The sequence below is a fragment of the Melospiza georgiana genome, chromosome 1, assembly GCF_028018845.1.
Source record: "Melospiza georgiana isolate bMelGeo1 chromosome 1, bMelGeo1.pri, whole genome shotgun sequence".
NCBI classification, from domain to species: Eukaryota; Metazoa; Chordata; class Aves; order Passeriformes; family Passerellidae; genus Melospiza; species Melospiza georgiana.
Window position 1 is genome coordinate 69,851,374 of NC_080430.1, and position 18,035 is coordinate 69,869,408.

Sequence of the window (18,035 nt, forward strand, 5' to 3'; positions counted from 1 at the left end):
CACCCCCGGGGGCGGCTCCTCCGCCTGTGTGTCTGTGTGTCTGCCTGTGTGTCTGCGTCTGTGTGTCCCCTCCGCCCCCGCAGCGCTCCCGCCCCGGGGGGACGGTCCCGGCCGCCGCCCCCATCGCCGCCACACGGGGCCGGAGGAACGCGGGGAGCGGGGGGGGGGGGGAATTTCTCGCCGATTTATGGGGCGGGGGGACACGGGGAGAGCGGGTAAATCCAGCCTGTGATGCCTATAAATGGCGCTCCTCTTCCAAGGTGCACATTTATAAAAAAAAAAAATAAGAAGGGGGGAAAAAAACCCGGCCGGTGTCATCCCCCCACGTCAGGGCCGGTGGTGGGCGTGAGGCTGTACTTCCTCCGCCCCCTCCTAATGGAGCGAACCATTCCCAGCCAGCCTTCCTCGCCCTCTCCCGCTGCCTCCCTCTTCCTCTCCTTCTCCTCTTGTCTCCCCCCCTTGTCTGCAAAGTCCTCCGCTGCTCGGAACTTGTTGGCAATGTCTATTTTTCAGCTTTCCCCCACGTTCTCCAAAGTAACTATTTAAAGATCTGCAGCCGCAAATGGTTTTACTAAATGTAGGATGGGACTTAAGTTGAACGGCAGTTATATTTCTCTGATCCTTGCTGTACAGATAGGTAAGTGGACTGCCAAATTCCGTGTCAAGTTGTGCGCGCCCCAGCCCGGCTGCTGCATGCGGGAATGCCGGGATAACCCCGCGGTCCGTGCGGGACGCGCTCCCCGCTCCCCGCGCTCCCTCCGCGGCAGCAGCTCCGCGTTCCGGCGCGCTGTCAGGGCAAGGGAGCCCGCAGGAAAGGGAGCCGCTGTCTGGTTTCTCGTAAACCACTTTTGGTTTTCGTTTTCCTAAAGCGGTGCATGCTCACTCATACTTCGCCTTTTATTTTCCCTCCGCCTCTTCTTCCTTCTTTTCCCTCCTTTTCTCTCGGTTGCGTTTGGATCTGGGTTTCGGATGTCCCCTTCGTTCCCTTCCTCTTACAGTTTGGTGACTCCGGTGCTAAGAAATTTTCCTCCTCTCCCCGAGGGACAGAGAAATTAGAACGGGCACAAAATGTCTTGCGAGAGATCTAGCTGGAAAGTTTTTTTGCAGAAAATCAGGGGGACAAGAGAAGGTCTCCCTCTGGGAACCAGAACGTTTTCCCGTTTGTAGAGCATCTTAAAACCAAAGAAAACCCATCACTAAATTAAAGGAAATAATCAACTCGAATGCAGTGATTAAACAAATAAAAATTACTTTTAAAAATCGCGGAGTCCCACCGCCCAGTCGTTAATTTTGTGTTTGGAGAAGACCTGTCAAAAACCGAGCAGGTCCAAAAAAATTCTATATATGCCGTAACTTAAAATAGACCAGGTTTCTTTCCATGCCGGTGTGTATTTTGTGTGCTTGTTGCCGGTTTTGTTCAATATCTTGGGGGTTTTCGCTGGTTGCTTTTGTTAGTTTGCTCTCGGGTTCATTTTATACGTTTCTTTCATGAGATTTCTTTTAGTTACGGACATTAAACAATCTCCAACTTAATGACCACCTTGGTCCTATCTAGGCAAATGCTAAAGATTACTACTGGATATGTAGATTCCCGAGCATGATCCAAAATAAGGTTCAAATGAAAGGGGGATTAAAGCACGTCTTTTATTATCTAGACTGTCAGGTGTGAAGAGCCCTTTGAAAATATTTTCCTGCAAAGGAATTCTGATACAATTAAAAAAAAAAAAAAAAAAAAAAAAGCTCGGCATTGCTATTTAGAGATCCTTTTGATCGGTCACACTTCTCTCCAGAAAACCTCTGCAGAATTTTATAGGTAACAAAGAAAGAAGAGGGAAAAAATTTAAAAGGAGGGGAGAATTAGAAAGGGAGGCAAAAAACCCCTTGAACACTTATTCATCTAAAGGGGGGGAGGGGGGGGTGGGAGAGAAGAAATAGTGCAGCAAAATTTTGACCTCTGGGAAATGTGGTTAAATGATGCAAACCCCTACATTCGTATTACAATTCCATTTTAAATAAGGCTGAACACTTCACAAGGCCAGTTTGTGTACTGTCACAGAAAGAAGGGGGAAGGTTTTATTTGGATGTTATCCTTAATTGCAATCCTTGCAATTTTTGTTTGTGTGTTCGTTCATTCATTTGGAGGAGGAGGAAGATTTTCTTTCTGTTGTGTTTCTTTGGTTCAGCCGAGGATGGATTTTATTTCAAATTTCAAAAGGCAGCTAGAGTCGCTGGGAAATGCCGTTCCCGGGCTGGCATCAGCATGAGCAGTGGTTTGGAAAGTTCCCCCCAAATGCTGCTGCACACCATGGGGATGGTGGCGGTGCGGTGGCTTTGCGGTGCCCTGAAGGGGACAGCTTTGAAGCTCGTGGAGAGCTCCTCTCCTCTCTGCTCCTCCTTCGGTATTTAGGGTAACCTTCCCCCCACCTCCTCCGCACCTCCCCACCCCCGGAATCAGCTTCTGGTTGCCGGTGTGGGGTTTGCGAGGGGCCACTGGCTTTGCCCCGTCCCCGGTAAAGGCTCGAGTGAAATGGATGCTCGACTCGTTCCCAAAATGTCTATGCACCGGGACTTAAAAAAAAAAAAAAAAGGAGGGGGGGGGCGGGCGGGGGGTGTGTGTGAGGATTTATTTATTTGTTTGTTTAGGGTTTAAGCGTAGGAGATTGGAGCTGTCCGAAATCCCTGACATTTTGGGAGATGACCGAGCGGGGGGCTGGGGTGGGCTGAGTCTCCGCGGAAGGAAGGGACAGGAGGGATAGACCAGCCGCAGGAGAACGGGGAGAATGGGGAATGTCTTTCGGGAGGGGGCCCGGTCCGTCACGGAGGGCTCCTGCGGTCCTGCTGCATTGCACATTGCTGCACACGCTGCTGTCTTTGCATGGGTGCGGGCTCTGGAAGGTCGTGGCAACGGCACGGCACAAGCGACCTAGTTCATGAAAAATCCCGTTGTCTTTGAACCAGACAGGAACCGTGTCTATCTGCTTTTGCTTTTTTGCTTTTTTGCTTTTTTCCTTCCTTTTTTTTTTTTTTTTTTTTTTTTTTTTTTTTTAATTTATTGGCGGGGTTTGGGGCGGCTTAGAGCCAGGGATACCCCGTGCGGAGGCAGCGGCACGGGCAGGCAGGGCCAGGCTGCCCCTCGGGGGCGAGGGATGCTCGGCTCAGCGCTGGTCCCAAACGTGACCCCGCCACCCCCCCGGCCCCAGCCTGGGGCAGGGCTCCTCTCCGAACCCCGGATACTCAGCACAGCCCTACACTTTTTTGCAGAAATTCGTGACAACTCCCCCTCGGCTGTAGCTGCTGGAGCGAGATGGCGCGGGTTTTATAGGACATGGTTTTACCCTCGGGATGGTCTTCGGTTCTTCTCTATTTGTTTGCCTGCCTTCTTTTTTTTTTTTTTTTTTTTTTTTTTTTTTTTTTTTTTTCTATTTTTTTCCCCCCATCGTAGCCAATGTCTGGAGCCTGCTGGGGGTTTGATGTGGCGGCTGATGCTGGTGTGTGTGTGTGTGTGTGTGTGTGTGTGTGTGTGTGTGTGTGTGTAGAGGGGAGTGGCCACCTAGTCATGTTAGCGATGAATCAAACGGCAAGAGGAGGATTTGGGTTGAAACAGTCTCTTTTGGAGTCAGCCATTTAGCTTGTAACCCGTACCCGGCCAGGAAACACACGCACACACCCCTGGGGTGTCGCAGCCATTCCCTGAGGACGCGGCGCGGGCGGTGTGGGCGGCAAGGGGCTCCTCCTCAAGGGACGGGGGAAGCCCTTCCCGCCCCCGCCGGCCGCAGCGACATTCCCGGGCCCAGGGACAGCGCGGCGTCCCCAGCTCCCGCCACGGGCAGCCAGCGCCTCGCCGTGCCCGGGTACCCCGTGGGCGGGATGCCGTGCGGGGGCACGGGCATGCCGCGGGTCCCGTGTCCCGTGCTGTGCCGTGCCGCGCCCTCTCGGGGCGCGCAGGAGGAGCCCGTAACTCATTTTCCTCCCGCGTTTGCAGGCGGTTGTTCTTGTGTTGGTTGATATGGTGCTGAACAGAATGCCCTTGGCCAGAGCCGTCCTGGGGGTGCCTGGGCTGCCCGGCAGGTTTGGGGGAGCGGGGCTCACCCCGGCCCGGTCCCGCCCTGCGCCCCGAGCACAGGCACGGCCGGGTGGGCACCCCCGCAGCTCTCTCCGTGATGTCGCGGTCCCTTCTTTGAGTGTCTCCATCGCAGCTCTTTCTAGTGATTTTTTTTATTATTATTATTATTTTTAATTTAATTTTTTTCCCGCTGCGCCTTGCACGGTGTTTGCCCAGCGACCTGGGCAATAGGGAGCGTGTGCGTGTGCGTGCGCCTGCGTTTGCAGGGAGAAACGCTCCTGCTGCTTCCAGGAGGAATTTTCTAACAAAGGATCAAGTCCGGGGAGAAGCAGGCAGCGCATCTTCACCTCCCCTCCTCCTCTCCCCTTACAGAAAAAAATGGAGGGAAAAAATAGAAAAAAAAAATATAATGAAAGCATCGTCGCTAATCCACAGACACCGAACCCTCCTGTACTAAAAAAGCAAAGGGCGAGGAGCCCCCGGCTCACCTCCTCGAGGGGCCGATGGCGAGCCCGGCTCGGTCCCAGCGCCCTGCGCTGCCCCAGGTGGCGCTTTCGGCCGGGCTGGGGGCGGGCGGGGCGGAGGGGCAGCGGCGAGCGGGGCCGGGGGCGGCGGCGCTGACCTGTGCCCCTGCCCCCGCAGCGTACCTGGCGCAGGCGGTGAGAGCGGCGGGGCGGTGCGATGCGGTCTTTAGGGGCTTCTCGGATTGTTTGCTGCGGCTGGGCGATAACATGGCCAACTACCCGCAGGACCTGGACGACAAGAGAAATCTGCAAACGATCTGCGCGTAGGTCTTTCCTCTCTTCTTCGGGGCCGCGGGGGGGAATGGGGGTCACCCGAGGCTGGGCGAGGGGGGCGAGGCCGGATGGCGGCGGGAAGGAACACAAGAAACGCGGGGTTGCGCTTTGGGGTTGGAATCTCCGCTCCAGGGTCCCTCCAAGCTCACTGCCACGAGGACAGGCCGGGCTTGGGGAGCAGCGAAGTCTGGCGGGAATTTTTACAACGCCTTTTTTTTTTTTTTTTTTTTTTTTTTGCCTCCGTGAATCTCAGGTGTTTTATTTTCTGGTTTGGTTTTTTTTTGTTTCTGTTTTTGTTTTTTTTTTTTTTCCTTTTCCTCCCTACTTAGCTCCTCTTCCATGTTCTTTCCCTTCCCCCGATCTGCACTGGGGCGCTGACATTAGCTGCCCCGGCATCGTTATCCCTTTCCCTATTGCTGCCTGTGGGACACGCTCACCGCTGCCCACCCTGGCGCTGGCGGGGCGGCTCCTCGGAAAACAAAACGTAATTAAAAAGGGAAGAGCCCTGTCACGATATGAATCGCCCAGCGGCAGACAGGCGGCCGTCCCAGCGCCAGCTCTCTTCTGCCACCTCCATGGCCCCGGGAAAACCCATTTGCTCCCAGAAGGGACAAGAAGGAAAGGGCAACGATAAAGGGGAGTAAAATAATAATAGTAATAATAGTAGTAACAATGATAAAAGCAATAACAACAACAACAACAGCAACAAAAATAATAAGAGGAGAAAAAGAGCTCGCCTCGCAAAATCGCGTCCCGCACAGAGAGGAGAACGCGAGCATTTTCGATATGTCTGGGAGGAAAAAACCGCCACAAAATAACAACACAAAAAACCCCAAACCCAAACCACACGTACAAAAAAAAAAAAAAAAAAAAAAAAAATTAAAAAATTAAAGAGCGGTTGCAGCACAGGGTGTTTTCCCGCTTCTCGGTGCAAAATTCCCCCGTTAAAAAAAAAAACCCAACAAAAAACAAACAAAAAAAAAAAAGAAAAAAGGAAATCTTTAGAAACGAGATAGTATCTTTAGACGTAAATAAGTTTGGAATAGTTTTGGGTTTTTATTTCGCTCCGCAAAAATCAGGAAACAAAAGACATGAAGTGGGAAGGTGAGAGGGAAAGGAAAGGAAAGGAAAGGAAAGGAAAGGAAAGGAAAGGAAAGGAAAGGAAAGGAAAGGAAAGGAAAGGAAAGGAAAGGAAAGGAAAGGAAAGGAAAGGAAAGGAAAGGAAAGGAAAGGAAAGGAAAGGAAAGGAAAGGAAAGGAAAGGAAAGGAAAGGAAAGGAAAAAAAAAAAAAAGGAAAATAAATGGGAAGAGACTCTGTAATACTCCTCTCTTCCTACCTAGAGATTTCTGAGTCAAACACCTAAAAAGGCTGGCACCTCTCTGTAAATGCTGGGCTGAGGTTTACTTAGTGTCCTGCAACAGAAATAAATACCCGGGGGCAGCAGCGCCCTGATTTGATATCTTGTGCCCTCGAGTGCCAGACCAGATGTGATCCTGATCTCTAAAAATATCTCTTTTCCAAGAAAGACCCTTTTCCCGACCACCTCCCACCATCCGATTGCCTTCGCCCTGTGCTGTGATGTGTATTGAAAGAAGATGGTGAAAGATTTAATTTTCCTTTGGGAGATGCAATTACAGCAGAAATACTGCAGGAGAGGCACACTCTCAGACTCTGGCTTCTCAGTATCTCATTATTTATTACAAATGTAGCAAACATTGGGAGTCTACAACCAGCTTAGAGTGCTCATAAATTAGAGGCAGCAGGACTACTTTGGAGGGGAAAAAAAAAAAAAAGGAAAAGGAAGAAAATCAAGACCCAGTTTCGCAGACGCCTGCCTTGAGGCGTGGGGAGAATAGAAGGCGGATTTGGGGTGATTTTCGATTTTCGACGTGGAGAGGGAAGATCCTCCAGTACCGTCCATGGGACGGCGGGTGCCTTCCCGGGGACAAACGCCGGTCCAGTCCCCGAGAAGAAAGAATAAAAAAAAAAAAAAAAAAAAAAAAAAAAAAAAAAAAGGAAAATTTGTGCGAATAGCTGGAAATTATCCTAGGAAATGGAATCTCTTCCCTGCCTATAGACCCCTGGCTAAGGATCAGGGGTCGCTCCCGCTGCCCTGCTGAGGGTGCGAGGCGCCCAGCAGCTGAAGATGCTCCCTCTTCCTTCTCCTACCCTTCCTGCTTCTCCTTCTCTTCCCCCTTGAGCTTTTCCCGCAGTAAGGGCCTTTCCCCGCCCCGGGGAACCCCTCCCGAGGGTTTCTGCCCGCCGCTCCCCAAAGGTCCCTTTCCCACCCGCTCTGCCCAGCCCAGCCCGCTCCCAGCGGCGAGGAGCAGCCCCGGGAGGAGCCCGCGGGTCCCTGGGCCGGCCCTGGCAGCGGGGGGGACACGTCCCCCTCCTCCCGCCGGGCAGGGTCCCCTCCGCCAGGGGCCCGCCAGAGCGATTGTGGCAGCGCCCCGAAGGGCTGGCGCCGAGGGCGGGGTTGGGATGGGGGGACCCCGAATCCCGATCCAGCGGCTCCTCCCCGCCGGCCCGGCCTCCCTGGCAGGCATGCCCGGCTGGGGCGGCGCGGCAGGAGGGGGCGGCGGGCCCGAGGGGCGGCCCCCGCCCCGGGAAGGTGGGTGCCTGCCTCTTCTGACGCCGGCTGCTCTCCCTCCCTGCAGGTACTGGGATGATTTCCACGCCTGCACCCTCACAGCGCTCACCGATTGCCAGGAAGGAGCGACAGACCTCTGGGAGAAATTGAGACGGGAATCCAAAAACCTCGATTTCCAAGGCAGCTTATTCGAACTGTGCGGAGGCGGCAGCGGCGCGGCGCCGTCCCTGCTGCGGCCGGCCCTGCCCCTGCTGCTGGCGGCTCTGTGGGCCGCCCTAGTGACCTGGCTGCCTTTCTAGGGGCGAGGAGCACACTCACACCCACACCCTCTCCATGTGCTGGATCTATAGAGGAAGTGTCCATCCGTTGCTTTGGGGACGTTGTGCTTTTCTGTGGTTGATGATGATGATGATGATGGTGGTGGTGGTGGCTGATGATGGTGAAACACCCATGTAGGACTGTGGAAGCGTTCTCCCTTTTTTTTTTTTTTTTTTCCTCTTTTTTTTTTTTTTTTTTTCGTGTTTTATTTGCCAAATCTTACCAAACAGGCAGCGGCGCGCAGCCCAAATCGGACCTCAGCTTTACTATCGCTTCGAATCAAAAATAGAGAAAAAAAATATAAAGAAACTAACTCGAGCCCTCGTTGTGCAAACGCAATCTCAGGAACGGCTCTGGGCCACCCACTGCTAAGGCTGTAGCCGGCCGGGCACCTCCCGGCGAGCCACGGGCTCCGCTAAAAATGCGGCAGTGTGCGAGGCGAGAACAAAAACCGCAGACAGGAAAAGGCACTGGCGAGAAATCCAAGGTAGATGTCCACGTGTGAAGCATATGGTGAATAATTCACAATCTCTCATCTTTCCTCCACAGTCGCTTGTTGTTTTTTTTTGGTCATTCCACTGGGAAAAAAAAATTTAAAAATATATAAAAAAGAACATTTTTTTTCCTCAAGGGGAAAAGAGAGCGAGAGAGGGAGAGAAAGAGAGGGAAACGAACAGCTAAGGAAGGAAGGAAGGAGCAAGAGAAAGAAAGACGTATCTAAATGCCCGGAGGAATGAAGGAATGCTGCTAACATCTCTGAGAGTTTATCTTTACTTGCTGTTCGAAGGCATCTTTCCGAATTCACTGCCTTTAATTTTTTCCTCCTCTTTGTTTTAGATGTTACACAGAACAGTAAAATACCTGATATCCAACCGTAGAGATCACAAAAAGGGGGCTTAAATGTAAACCTAAAGGAAAAAAAATAACAACAGCAAAATGATTTTGAAAAAAAAAAAAAGAGCCTTGATTTTAAAAGAGAAGAAAAATGTAATTTAAACAAAAGTTTATTATAAAGTCAATTCAGCAAAAAATAACAAAAAAAGATTTGCTACAAAGTATAGACAGAAGTATAAAATAAAAATTATTGTTTGAAATGAGGGTGTCGTCCTTTTTATAAAATATACCTAGAGTATCTTGGAAAGGACAAGGCTTTTAAGGCAAGGAAGTCTAAATCTTGAACCCATCCCTTGACGAGCACGGCAATTTCAGTTCAAACAAGGACAGGGCGCCTCAATCGCTTAGTCGAAGCCTTTCTCTCTCTCTCTTTTTTGTTTTGGTTTGTTTTTTCTCTCTCTTTTTATTTCCCCCCTTTCTTTTGCTCCTTATAAGTACTCTGTAAACCCTCCCACCCTCCTCCTCCTCCTCCTGTCCCGAAGCCGGAGGCGCAGCAGCCGCAGCCGCGCGTTCCGGGGGCGGCGGGGGCGCGCATCTCCCGCGGGCGCGGAGCGCTGCCAGCCCGGCCCGGGGAGCGAAGGCAGCGCCGCCACCGAGGGGGAGGAGGAGGAGGAGGAGGAGGAGGAGGCTGCGGAGCCGGGGCCAGAGGAGCCCTTTCATAATTAATAAGGCAGCTCAGCCGAAGGAGCAAGGGGAAGGGGGGACGGGGTATTGATTTCGCAGCAGAAGCTGCTCTAACCTCGGCTATTTATAGACGCCTGATGCCTTTATAAAGAAATACACATCGAATAGTGAACACGTCCTTTTTGCTTATGAGAGGAGAGCCCAGCTGGCGATCGGGGGTGGGTGGGGGGGTGGGAGGGCGAGTGGGCGATGGGGAGGTAGGGACCACGAGTTGGTGCGAGGTTATTTATTCCGCCGGGAACCGTCGCCCGCGCGATCGCTCTCCTTTGCCAATGTGTAGGGTGGCAGAGTCTCTCCTTCGCCCCCTCTCCCTGCTCCCTCCTTTCCCAAGGTCCGCAATGTAATGTGTAAGCAATAGCAAATGTAACAGTTCATAAATCAAACAGTGGGTCGCAAGCCAATCTGCATTTCCCAAACGGATTGAATCCCAGCAACGAATGTGCTCGGGAACTGGAGCCAGGCGCCTTTACCACTGGAAGCAATGTTGATTTTTTAATGATAAAATACATTATGCGTGTGTTGGGGGGGCTTTGCAGAGCCCAGCCTCGCTTCGGCAGACACAGGTCTGCTTCAATTTCGTTTTACTTTGGCCTCCCTCTAGATTCAATCCCCACCACCACCAAAGAAAAAGGAAAACCCTGGAGAGCAGAGCTTTGTTTAAATGGTTCGGGTTATTTTCCCTCCCCACAGAGGATCTAGACCTAAATTGATTTTTCTGTGCACATCTCTGTATTCATGAGGTCAGGCGCTGCTGTTACGGTTTCCTGTGGCACGAAACGCCAGATGCCGAGGAGAGAGGGGAGAGGAAGCCCTTGCTGGGGTGCCGGGGGCTCCGCAGCTCGCTGTGTGTCCCGGCTGGGTCCCGGCTGGCGGCGGGCAGCGCTCCCCGCTCGGCCCCGGGGTGCCCGGGCTCCGCTCCCGGCCTGCGGCGCCCCCGGCCCGGCCCCGGGGCGCTCCCGCCGCCTCCCCGGCCGCCCGACGGGGCCCGTCCTTCGCAGGACGATGGAAGGCAGCCGGCCAGCTTCCCCTCACCCCACGGAAGAAAGCTGAAACGCCCTAATAAGGGGGCGATTTCCAGCTCATTAGCGGACTCGAGTTATCTTCGTGTGAAGTTCAATTACTAATGAATAATCTCTCCGTAATTAGCACATCCCCCAATTAACCCTCCGTTGAGGGGAATAATAAACGGCGGCAAAGCAGTGAAAAAGAGCGGAGCGGGTGGGGAGGGTGCCCGGTGGTCGCTCCGGGCCCCTTTCCTCCCTTCCGTCTCCTCCTGTTTGGGGCAAATAATTGTCGGGCGCTCACCCCCGGGGCACAGGCCTGCCGGGCTAGCCGGGATGCGCCGGCCCGCCCTGCAGCCCGGGATTCCCGCACAGGCGGCAGGGAGGGCAGCAAAGCCCGGCCCCGCCGGCTCAGCTCCCCCGGACACGCCGGCGAGCCCGCTGCTCCGCGCCTTTTTTCGGGGAGCAACCAACAAACTCCCCCTTCCCTCCCGTCCCTCCATTTTATAAGAGCCCCCCAATGCGCCGGGCATTGGTTGTTCCCTTTTCTGCTCCTTTCAAGGGCCATTTCTGAGCGCCGTGGTTGATTTTACGTATTTAATTTTCTCCGCCGCAGGGATGGATGGTTGCTCTGCCTTGCCATGTTGTGTGGGCCAGGAAACGCGAGCCCTCCGCCAAGTCCCAGAAAAGGACTGAGTGTACTGGCTTTGCCTCCCGCCGCCTTGCACCTGTAGGGTTTGTGGAGGCTGCGGGAAAGGCTGCGCTGCCGCTTGCCAGGCCCGTCCCGCTGCCCCAGGCAGCGAGAGCTGGAAGAGGCTCAAGCCTCGAACATCCCTTCCCAACTCCCGTGAGATGGTGAGCTGGAGAGGGGGAAAACGCAACAGAAGGGCGTTTAAACCTTGACAGTGACCACAGTAAAATTATCTCTCCCGCTTAAAAGAAAATGCGCACACACGCGTGCATAAAGGGAAAAAAAACCCCAACAAACCAAAACAAAACATAAATGCAGATCAACAGGGAAAAAACCCGCAGCTGAAACAAAAGGCAGGCAGTGCATTTCTAGCTGGCTGGATAATCAGGAAGAGTTGCAGCCATTGCGGCTCTGCCTGCCCTAATTCCTATTCCCAGCTCCGACTGAGCAACCGCAGCCCCGCAGTCCCCGGAGGGCTGCACAGCGCTGGCTCCTTCCTCCCCGGCAGCGCTGGATGCGCCCAGCTTGGCCTGCGGCTGCTCTCCTGCCGCCTGCCTGCTCTCCTGCCGCCTGCCTGCTCTCCTGCCGCCTCCCTGCCTCTCCTGCCGCCTCCCTGCCTCTCCTGCCTGCCTCTCCTGCCGCCTCCCTGCTCTCCTCCTGCCTCCCTGCCTCTCCTGCCGCCTCCCTGCCTCTCCTGCCGCCTCCCTGCCTCTCCTGCCGCCTCCCTGCTCTCCTGCCGCCTCCCTGCCTCTCCTGCCGCCTCCCTGCCTCTCCTGCCGCCTCCCTGCCTCTCCTGCCGCCTCCCTGCTCTCCTCCTGCCTCCCTGCCTCTCCTGCCGCCTCCCTGCCTCTCCTGCCGCCTCCCTGCCTCTCCTGCCGCCTCCCTGCTCTCCTGCCGCCTCCCTGCCTCTCCTGCCGCCTCCCTGCCTCTCCTGCCGCCTCCCTGCCTCTCCTGCCGCCTCCCTGCCCTCCTGCCGCCTCCCTGCTCTCCTGCCGCCTCCCTGCGTCTCCCCGTTAGCAGCCGGGCCGAGCCCTGCAGGGAGAGCGGCCTCTCGGCCCGGCCCGGGCTGCCCTCCGACACGGCGAGACCCCGCCGGCGCTGCGCTGAGCTGGTGCGGGTCGATTATTTTTGTTGTAAGGGGAGAGAAAAAAAAGGAAGAAAAAAAAAAAAAAAAAAAAAAAAGAGACCTTTTCCCATCTGTTCAAAAGCTGTAACAGGGACACGGAGTGGGCCTGTGCTGGGAGCAAAAGCTTGAGCCAGGACACACAAAACTGAGGAAAAATCTGAGCGGTAGTGAGAGCAAACTGGTTGGTGCTTGTGGAGGGAGCAGGGAGGCATGGTATGAAATAAGGTGGAGTATCCATTTCTGACAGGACCTTTTGGTGCCTGTGTCTACATCTCAGAGGAAGCAGCCAGTTACTGTTGGTCCTTGGCTCATTTGCACAGTCTAGGGATGAATGGATCTGTGGCTCTTCCAGCCCTCTTCCTCTCCAGGGTCCCTTTAAAATTTGTGCAGTTGCTGTCCTACCCAGTGAAACCCACTAAGTTCTGTGAGAAGGGCTGACAACCTAAGGAGAGAGAGAACAGCTCAGCCTTTCTATTCACCAAGCAGATTCATTAATGATTAGTGCCATTAGGTGGACTACAGTAGTGCCTGAGGGCCCCAATTAAAGGAAAAGTGAGCTTGTTAAATCCAGAAAGCCAGATTCTCCCTCTGATACTCCTGCCTGATGCAGAGGTGGTGCCTCCAGGGCGGGCAGCAGGAATAGCCCTGGCTTTCTGCGTGAGCAGCCTCTGTGCTTCCCCCCTCCCTCCTCCACCTCTTCCCTCTGCCCTGCCTGAGCTGCAGATCCTGCTCGCAGGGTGCTGCAGAGCAAGGCTGTTGCAGGAGTTGGCTGGCAGGACTTGCAGGAGGAGGTGTCAAATCAGCTTATTCTTCTGAGCCACTTCATTCTTCATCACGAGTGGGTTTGGGTGGGCTTTTTTTGGTTTAGGTCTTGGGGTTTTTTTGGGCAGGGTTGAGAGCAGGCAAAGTGGTGGGGATTGCAGAGGAGTCTGTTATGAAATCAGATGCGATTTTAGATGTCTGAAAGAGTTTCTTTAGGCTAAAGGCAGCTGAAGATCAATTGCACTGTTGGCAAATGTGCTTCCAGCTGGTTGGAGCTTCTCTTGAGAGAGAGTTTCAACCCAGGGCCCGTTGCAATGGTAGTGCAGGAAAGGGCTTTCCTTTGCTTTGGGCTAAGGACCTTCTGCTGCCCAGTTCTACCAGTGAGAAGAGAAACTGGAGATGATGTGGGAGAGGCACCACAGCACTGTTACTGGTGAGTTACTGGCTGTTCCTTTCACCCCAAATCCCCATGATGGGTCTGTGTTTGAAGATTTTGCTCAAAGCCCCATGCTCCTGAACTATGGGCTGCTAACAAATGGGCAGACTGTGCTGGCACAGACTTTGCCTTTCAGGAGGTACTGAAGAAATAGGTTTAAATGGATCAAATTCTCAGAAACCCAGCCTGCGGCTTGTGCCTTAGCTTTTTAGGCTGTACTGTTTGTTTTATTTTGTTTCTTTGTTTGCTTATCTCCAAAGCTGATATGAAGAAAAGATGGAAACAGCCTCCTGAAGGTCAAGGTGAGACTGACCAACACCCGATTGCTGGTACTCACCAGCAGTAATAAATCCCTGATCACAGGTGCTGGAAGTCTCTTCAGAGAAACAACATTGCTGCAGGGGACCAGCAACTAGTCCTGACCTTCTTTACACAGACATTCTCTGGGAAATGTATCCCCTGAAGTCAATGTGGATTCTGCCTAGGTAAGGATTTTGAACGCTCAGTTTTACCTTATGTTATCCCAATATGAACTCCAGGCTCATGCCACCAAAGTACAAAGAGCTTTGTGTGTGCATTGTGCTTTGCACTTTCACATTTCTTGTCCAGGATATCAATTTATTAAGTACTGTGAAAAACTTACTAGATTTCTCAAGCATCAGAGATCTAATCTGCAGAGCAGCTTTTTCTTGCCAGGAAGCAGCCTCAAGAGTGGATGGGCAGTGCATCCTTTAATACCACTTTAATACCACCAATTTCTTTAACACTTTGGAAACTACTGGGTATTCAAACTGATGCTCCCCAAGGCAGCAAATGAAAACCTCAGAACCTCAGTCAACCAAAATAAAAACCAAGTAATCAACCAAAAATACCATTAGTAACCGCAAGAAAGAAACAATCGCTGATAGCGATAGGAGTTGTTTTATCAGATTTATCCCCTTAAAACACCTATTTTCCTGCAGTGGCTGTCAGTTAGTTTCCTTCAGATACAGCTATGCACATGGTGTAATTCTGCCAAATGCACCTCTTCAAGAGTCAAACCATGTGTCTAATATAGTCTCTCTTAGTCAGGGCTTCTAATAGTAGCACTTCTGACCATCGTAGTACCTTAAGTGCAAGAAGTTTTGCAGTAAATGGTCAGTTTGGTATTTATGCTTATTTTAATGTATTTTATTTTGACTGGGTATTGTAAGAGGTTTTATCCCTTCCTCTGTTCCCCTGGGGCACTTTCAATTTTCCAGTCCTCTGGCACGAGCTGCCTTTTGCAAAGGAATGATTCCTGTAAAGGCGCTGCCTCATTTTGTTTCCCATATTCTAACAAATCCTTAAATTATGTTGTCAGATGAAAAATACAGAACATATTTTGTTAGCATGGAACATTGGTCACATTAGTTTCACAATGCCTCATTGAAGAATCCAATATGTCAGAAAATTGTCCTAAGCTTTGCTGTTTATTGAGGCTTAATAGATGCCCTTGTCCCTTTTACTAGAGCCATGATGCAACACTTGTTTTTTTTCTGTTGCCAAGACATTTCACTTGGTCTCCTTCACCCTTACTTCTAGTGCCCAATAAATGGGAGCAGCAATTTCAGATCTTTGAGATTTATGGGAAATGCCACACGAGGAGACAGGCTTTATTAATTGCAAAAATTTTATTTTACTTTTTAGCTTTCATCAGAAGAAAAACGCCTGGATTGAAATGACAGCAACAAATAATAGGTAAAGGATGCTCCCGCGTCGCTTCACAGGTCTGTTATGTAACAGAAAACATCCAGCCCTGGGTGCAGGAGAGTTGTGGCTCCCGTCCCTCTCTGAAGAAACCTCATCTTCCAGAAGGTTGTAGCAGCCCAGCCTCACGCAGGTGCTGTGCTGCAGCATTCCAGGCTGTGAATTTCAGCCTGTGCCCTTGGCTGGACTGTCCATGGCAGGTTGCAATATCTGTCCTGCTTGCAAAATCCCAGCCTGTTTTCAGCATTGTCACTCGCTGCTCACAAGCCCCCTGTTTTGCTGTGCACCAGAAGTTCATTTAATTACCTTCCCTCCATTTTCTTTAGGTGCTGGTGATTTGCACTCTCTCCACCTAAATCAGATATCTGGCACATCAATACTTAGAAGGCTTAGGAGAAGAAGAAAACATCAATATTTCACTGAACACAAAAAGTTGCACAACTCCCCAGTTTTTATTTTAATGTCAGATGTGGTTAGTGGGTCATATTTCTTTTTTTCTGTAAGACGAGTGATTTCCACTTCTCTTTGAATCCCACCTGTGCAAACAGCTTGTTTTTCTCCCTAGCAAGTGTTAACAAGGAACTGTGAGGGTTTTGTTCAGGCTCAGTAGTCAGGCAGTCCTGGGGTGTCTGACTTCTAGGAAAAGCCACAGCAGGAACAAATGAGAGCCAGCCCACGCACCAGGCACAGCTCACAGCTTTTGCTGGTCCTCAGCTCTGTGTTCCAGCTCACACTCGTGGTAAATGGATCTCTGTTAGCAACTGCAATGCCGACCAGCGCCGGGAGCACAGATCTGGACGTGCTGGGTGCTTCATCATGGAGCTGCCCTTAGAAACCATGGCCCATTATGAGGCAGCTTCACCCTCCTGAGCAGAGCCCACAGCAATTCAGGACTTGCTCTGCTCACTTTAGTCAGTGCAATTTCATCCTTTGTGCGAGCCAGATCATGCAAATGGGGGCACCGGAGTCACAGGGAAGTCGAGTTCCACGCGAGGAGTGGCATGAGAAGGAGCAGCAATTAGCTCGGATTTCACTCTACCAGCCTGTCATTTCTGCACTCTCCCCTGCTGCTCTGCAACTGGAAGCCTTGTGCTCTAGAAGAAGGGGAGAAGAACATTTTGCTCATGCTCATATTAATCAAGTCATCGTGTGAGCTGCTGAGTCTGTGAAATTGTATCTCCCATGGAGTTCGGTGGTAATGACTGTCTTCGATGTGGACTCTCTGGTGTCTAATAATACAGTAATATTTCTGCAGTGGATGCACTCCCAGCATTTCTTCTCCTCTGCCTGCCTACTTCTACAGCACTTGTAGGCAGCTCAAACCTTTGAGACTTCTATCCCCTGTCAAGTTTGATCAAACTCAGTTCACAGGCTCAAAAATTATTTAGGAGGGACCGACTGGCGCTTGCACAGACAGTGTGATCTCATAGGCTTCCTTTCCTTGGGAAACTAGGCTACCAACCTAGCAACGGGGTGAAAAAACAAGCCATCCTGCTAGCAAAGAGGACCTAAACACCAGGAGGAAAGAGGGGAGGTGGGAGAGGAAAGTGAAGGTGTTTTGAAGGGAAAAGTATTGCTGTCTTGTGGCTGCAGAGCTCTCAGACACTTAAAGGGCCAGCCTTGGGGAGACATGCCGGAGAAATTGTTCTCCAGGAGATGGAAAGTTCTCTCATGAAAATTGGTGAGGGAAAGAAATGACCTGGATTCATCTCACCACCTGGCATGCTGAATGGATATCTCTATGGTCAGGATTGTCTCTGGTGACACTCGTTCCTCCCTGTGGACTAGAGGAAGACACAGACACAATTAGCATGCAACCTGCATGCCTGCAGCATCTAAAGCGAGGTGTGTCCTGTCCCAAAGGGAATTCTCTTCTTCCCACTCTCTCCTTCAGACCAAAGTTTTCCATGGTGCTGCTGCAGGGTTTGTTACTTCATGTACTACATTTGTATTTTAGAAAAGCTGCTGTGTGTCTTAATAGCTGCAGATGTATGCATGGTTTTACTGGGCATTTAATATCACTTATCCTCTTTGCACTGAAACCTTTCCTGTCCTTGTATCTTATGGAATAAAATTCTTTAAGTGAGCTTTAATGGTTCTATAGTTCTACTTTACAAATTAGGGAGCTGTCATCCCACCTCTATTTGCTATCATACATTGTTTGAGGCTGTCAGAAGTGTTATAGTGCATACCCACATAAATTGATATTTAATTTCAGTAATTATAATGTCACTAATTGTGTTTTTGCACCTGATGCAATTATTTGCATTCATCTATTGAGCTCTTCTTTGTTCTTTCTAAATTTAGGCATTCCCTTATTCTTTAATCTTCCCTCCCTATGGTAGATCATACAAACAATGAAACTTGGAAATAAAAGCTCAGACCTTCCCATCAATTTCTATGTGCCAGATGAATGGGATAGTTTGGAGCCCTGTGTGTACATGGAGGGCAGGATATGCTCAAAATCCCACTGACTATTTTCATGTAATTTTTATGAGGCTTAGAGGGGGTCTGGTTATCCAAATACTGCACAGTGCAATTGTTTGTACTGGCCTACTCCTAAAACTTTTCTAAGTTTTAGGGGCCTTTTTTGCTTGTAGCCTTTCACTTAAAATTACTCCAGGGCTGCTGAGGCAGTCCCTTTCATCTGGCCCTTTCACCAGCACTCTTTTCCTCACAGCCTTCCAGGGGTGAACTTTTTATGCCATATTCCCTGGGAAAAGGCTTCCTATACCTCAGCCATCCTCCTGTGCTCTTCTCCTCTACCTTTTCATCACGTTGCTGTCAAGTTATAATTCATATCATTCAGCACTCAAGTTCCCACACTTCTTCCACTTGGTGCCTTCTAGATCCATGAGTACATATTACATATGAAGAGTTTATAGTAGTAATTTTAATATAAGTGATACCTGATTAAAAATTCATACAAGGCGTATCAACCAAT

General features: G+C 51.2%; 1 protein-coding gene across 3 annotated transcripts; it reads left to right on the forward strand.

Moving 5' to 3' along the window:
* Positions 1-208: 208 nt before the first annotated feature.
* Positions 209-17,184, forward strand: NRN1 (neuritin 1). 3 transcript variants are annotated; one of them, XR_009115943.1, is made up of 6 exons: positions 209-637; positions 4,706-4,850; positions 7,519-8,256; positions 13,624-13,848; positions 15,032-15,082; positions 15,418-17,184. XR_009115943.1 is itself a non-coding variant. In XM_058044165.1 (3 exons), exons 1-3 carry the CDS (start codon positions 583-585, stop codon positions 7,748-7,750), a joined length of 432 nt encoding a protein of 143 aa, XP_057900148.1. In that variant the 5' UTR covers positions 209-582; the 3' UTR covers positions 7,751-9,188. The 3 variants fall into 3 exon arrangements, 1 of the variants encoding a protein (XP_057900148.1); XR_009115946.1 differs by having other exon boundaries at positions 13,727-13,848; XM_058044165.1 differs by lacking the exons at positions 13,624-13,848; positions 15,032-15,082; positions 15,418-17,184 and having other exon boundaries at positions 7,519-9,188.
* The last annotated feature ends 851 nt before the right edge of the window (positions 17,185-18,035 follow it).

What these genes read in the sequence shown, in the direction of transcription:
- NRN1 (XM_058044165.1), top strand. Translation starts at nt 583, where the DNA reads ATGGGACTTAAGTTGAACGGCAGTTATATTTCTCTGATCCTTGCTGTA. An exon ending in GATCCTTGCTGTACAGATAG is followed by an intron (nt 638 to 4,705) that starts GTAAGTGGACTG and finishes CTGCCCCCGCAG; the next exon opens with CGTACCTGGCGCAGGCGGTG. An exon ending in AATCTGCAAACGATCTGCGC is followed by an intron (nt 4,851 to 7,518) that starts GTAGGTCTTTCC and finishes CCCTCCCTGCAG; the next exon opens with GTACTGGGATGATTTCCACG.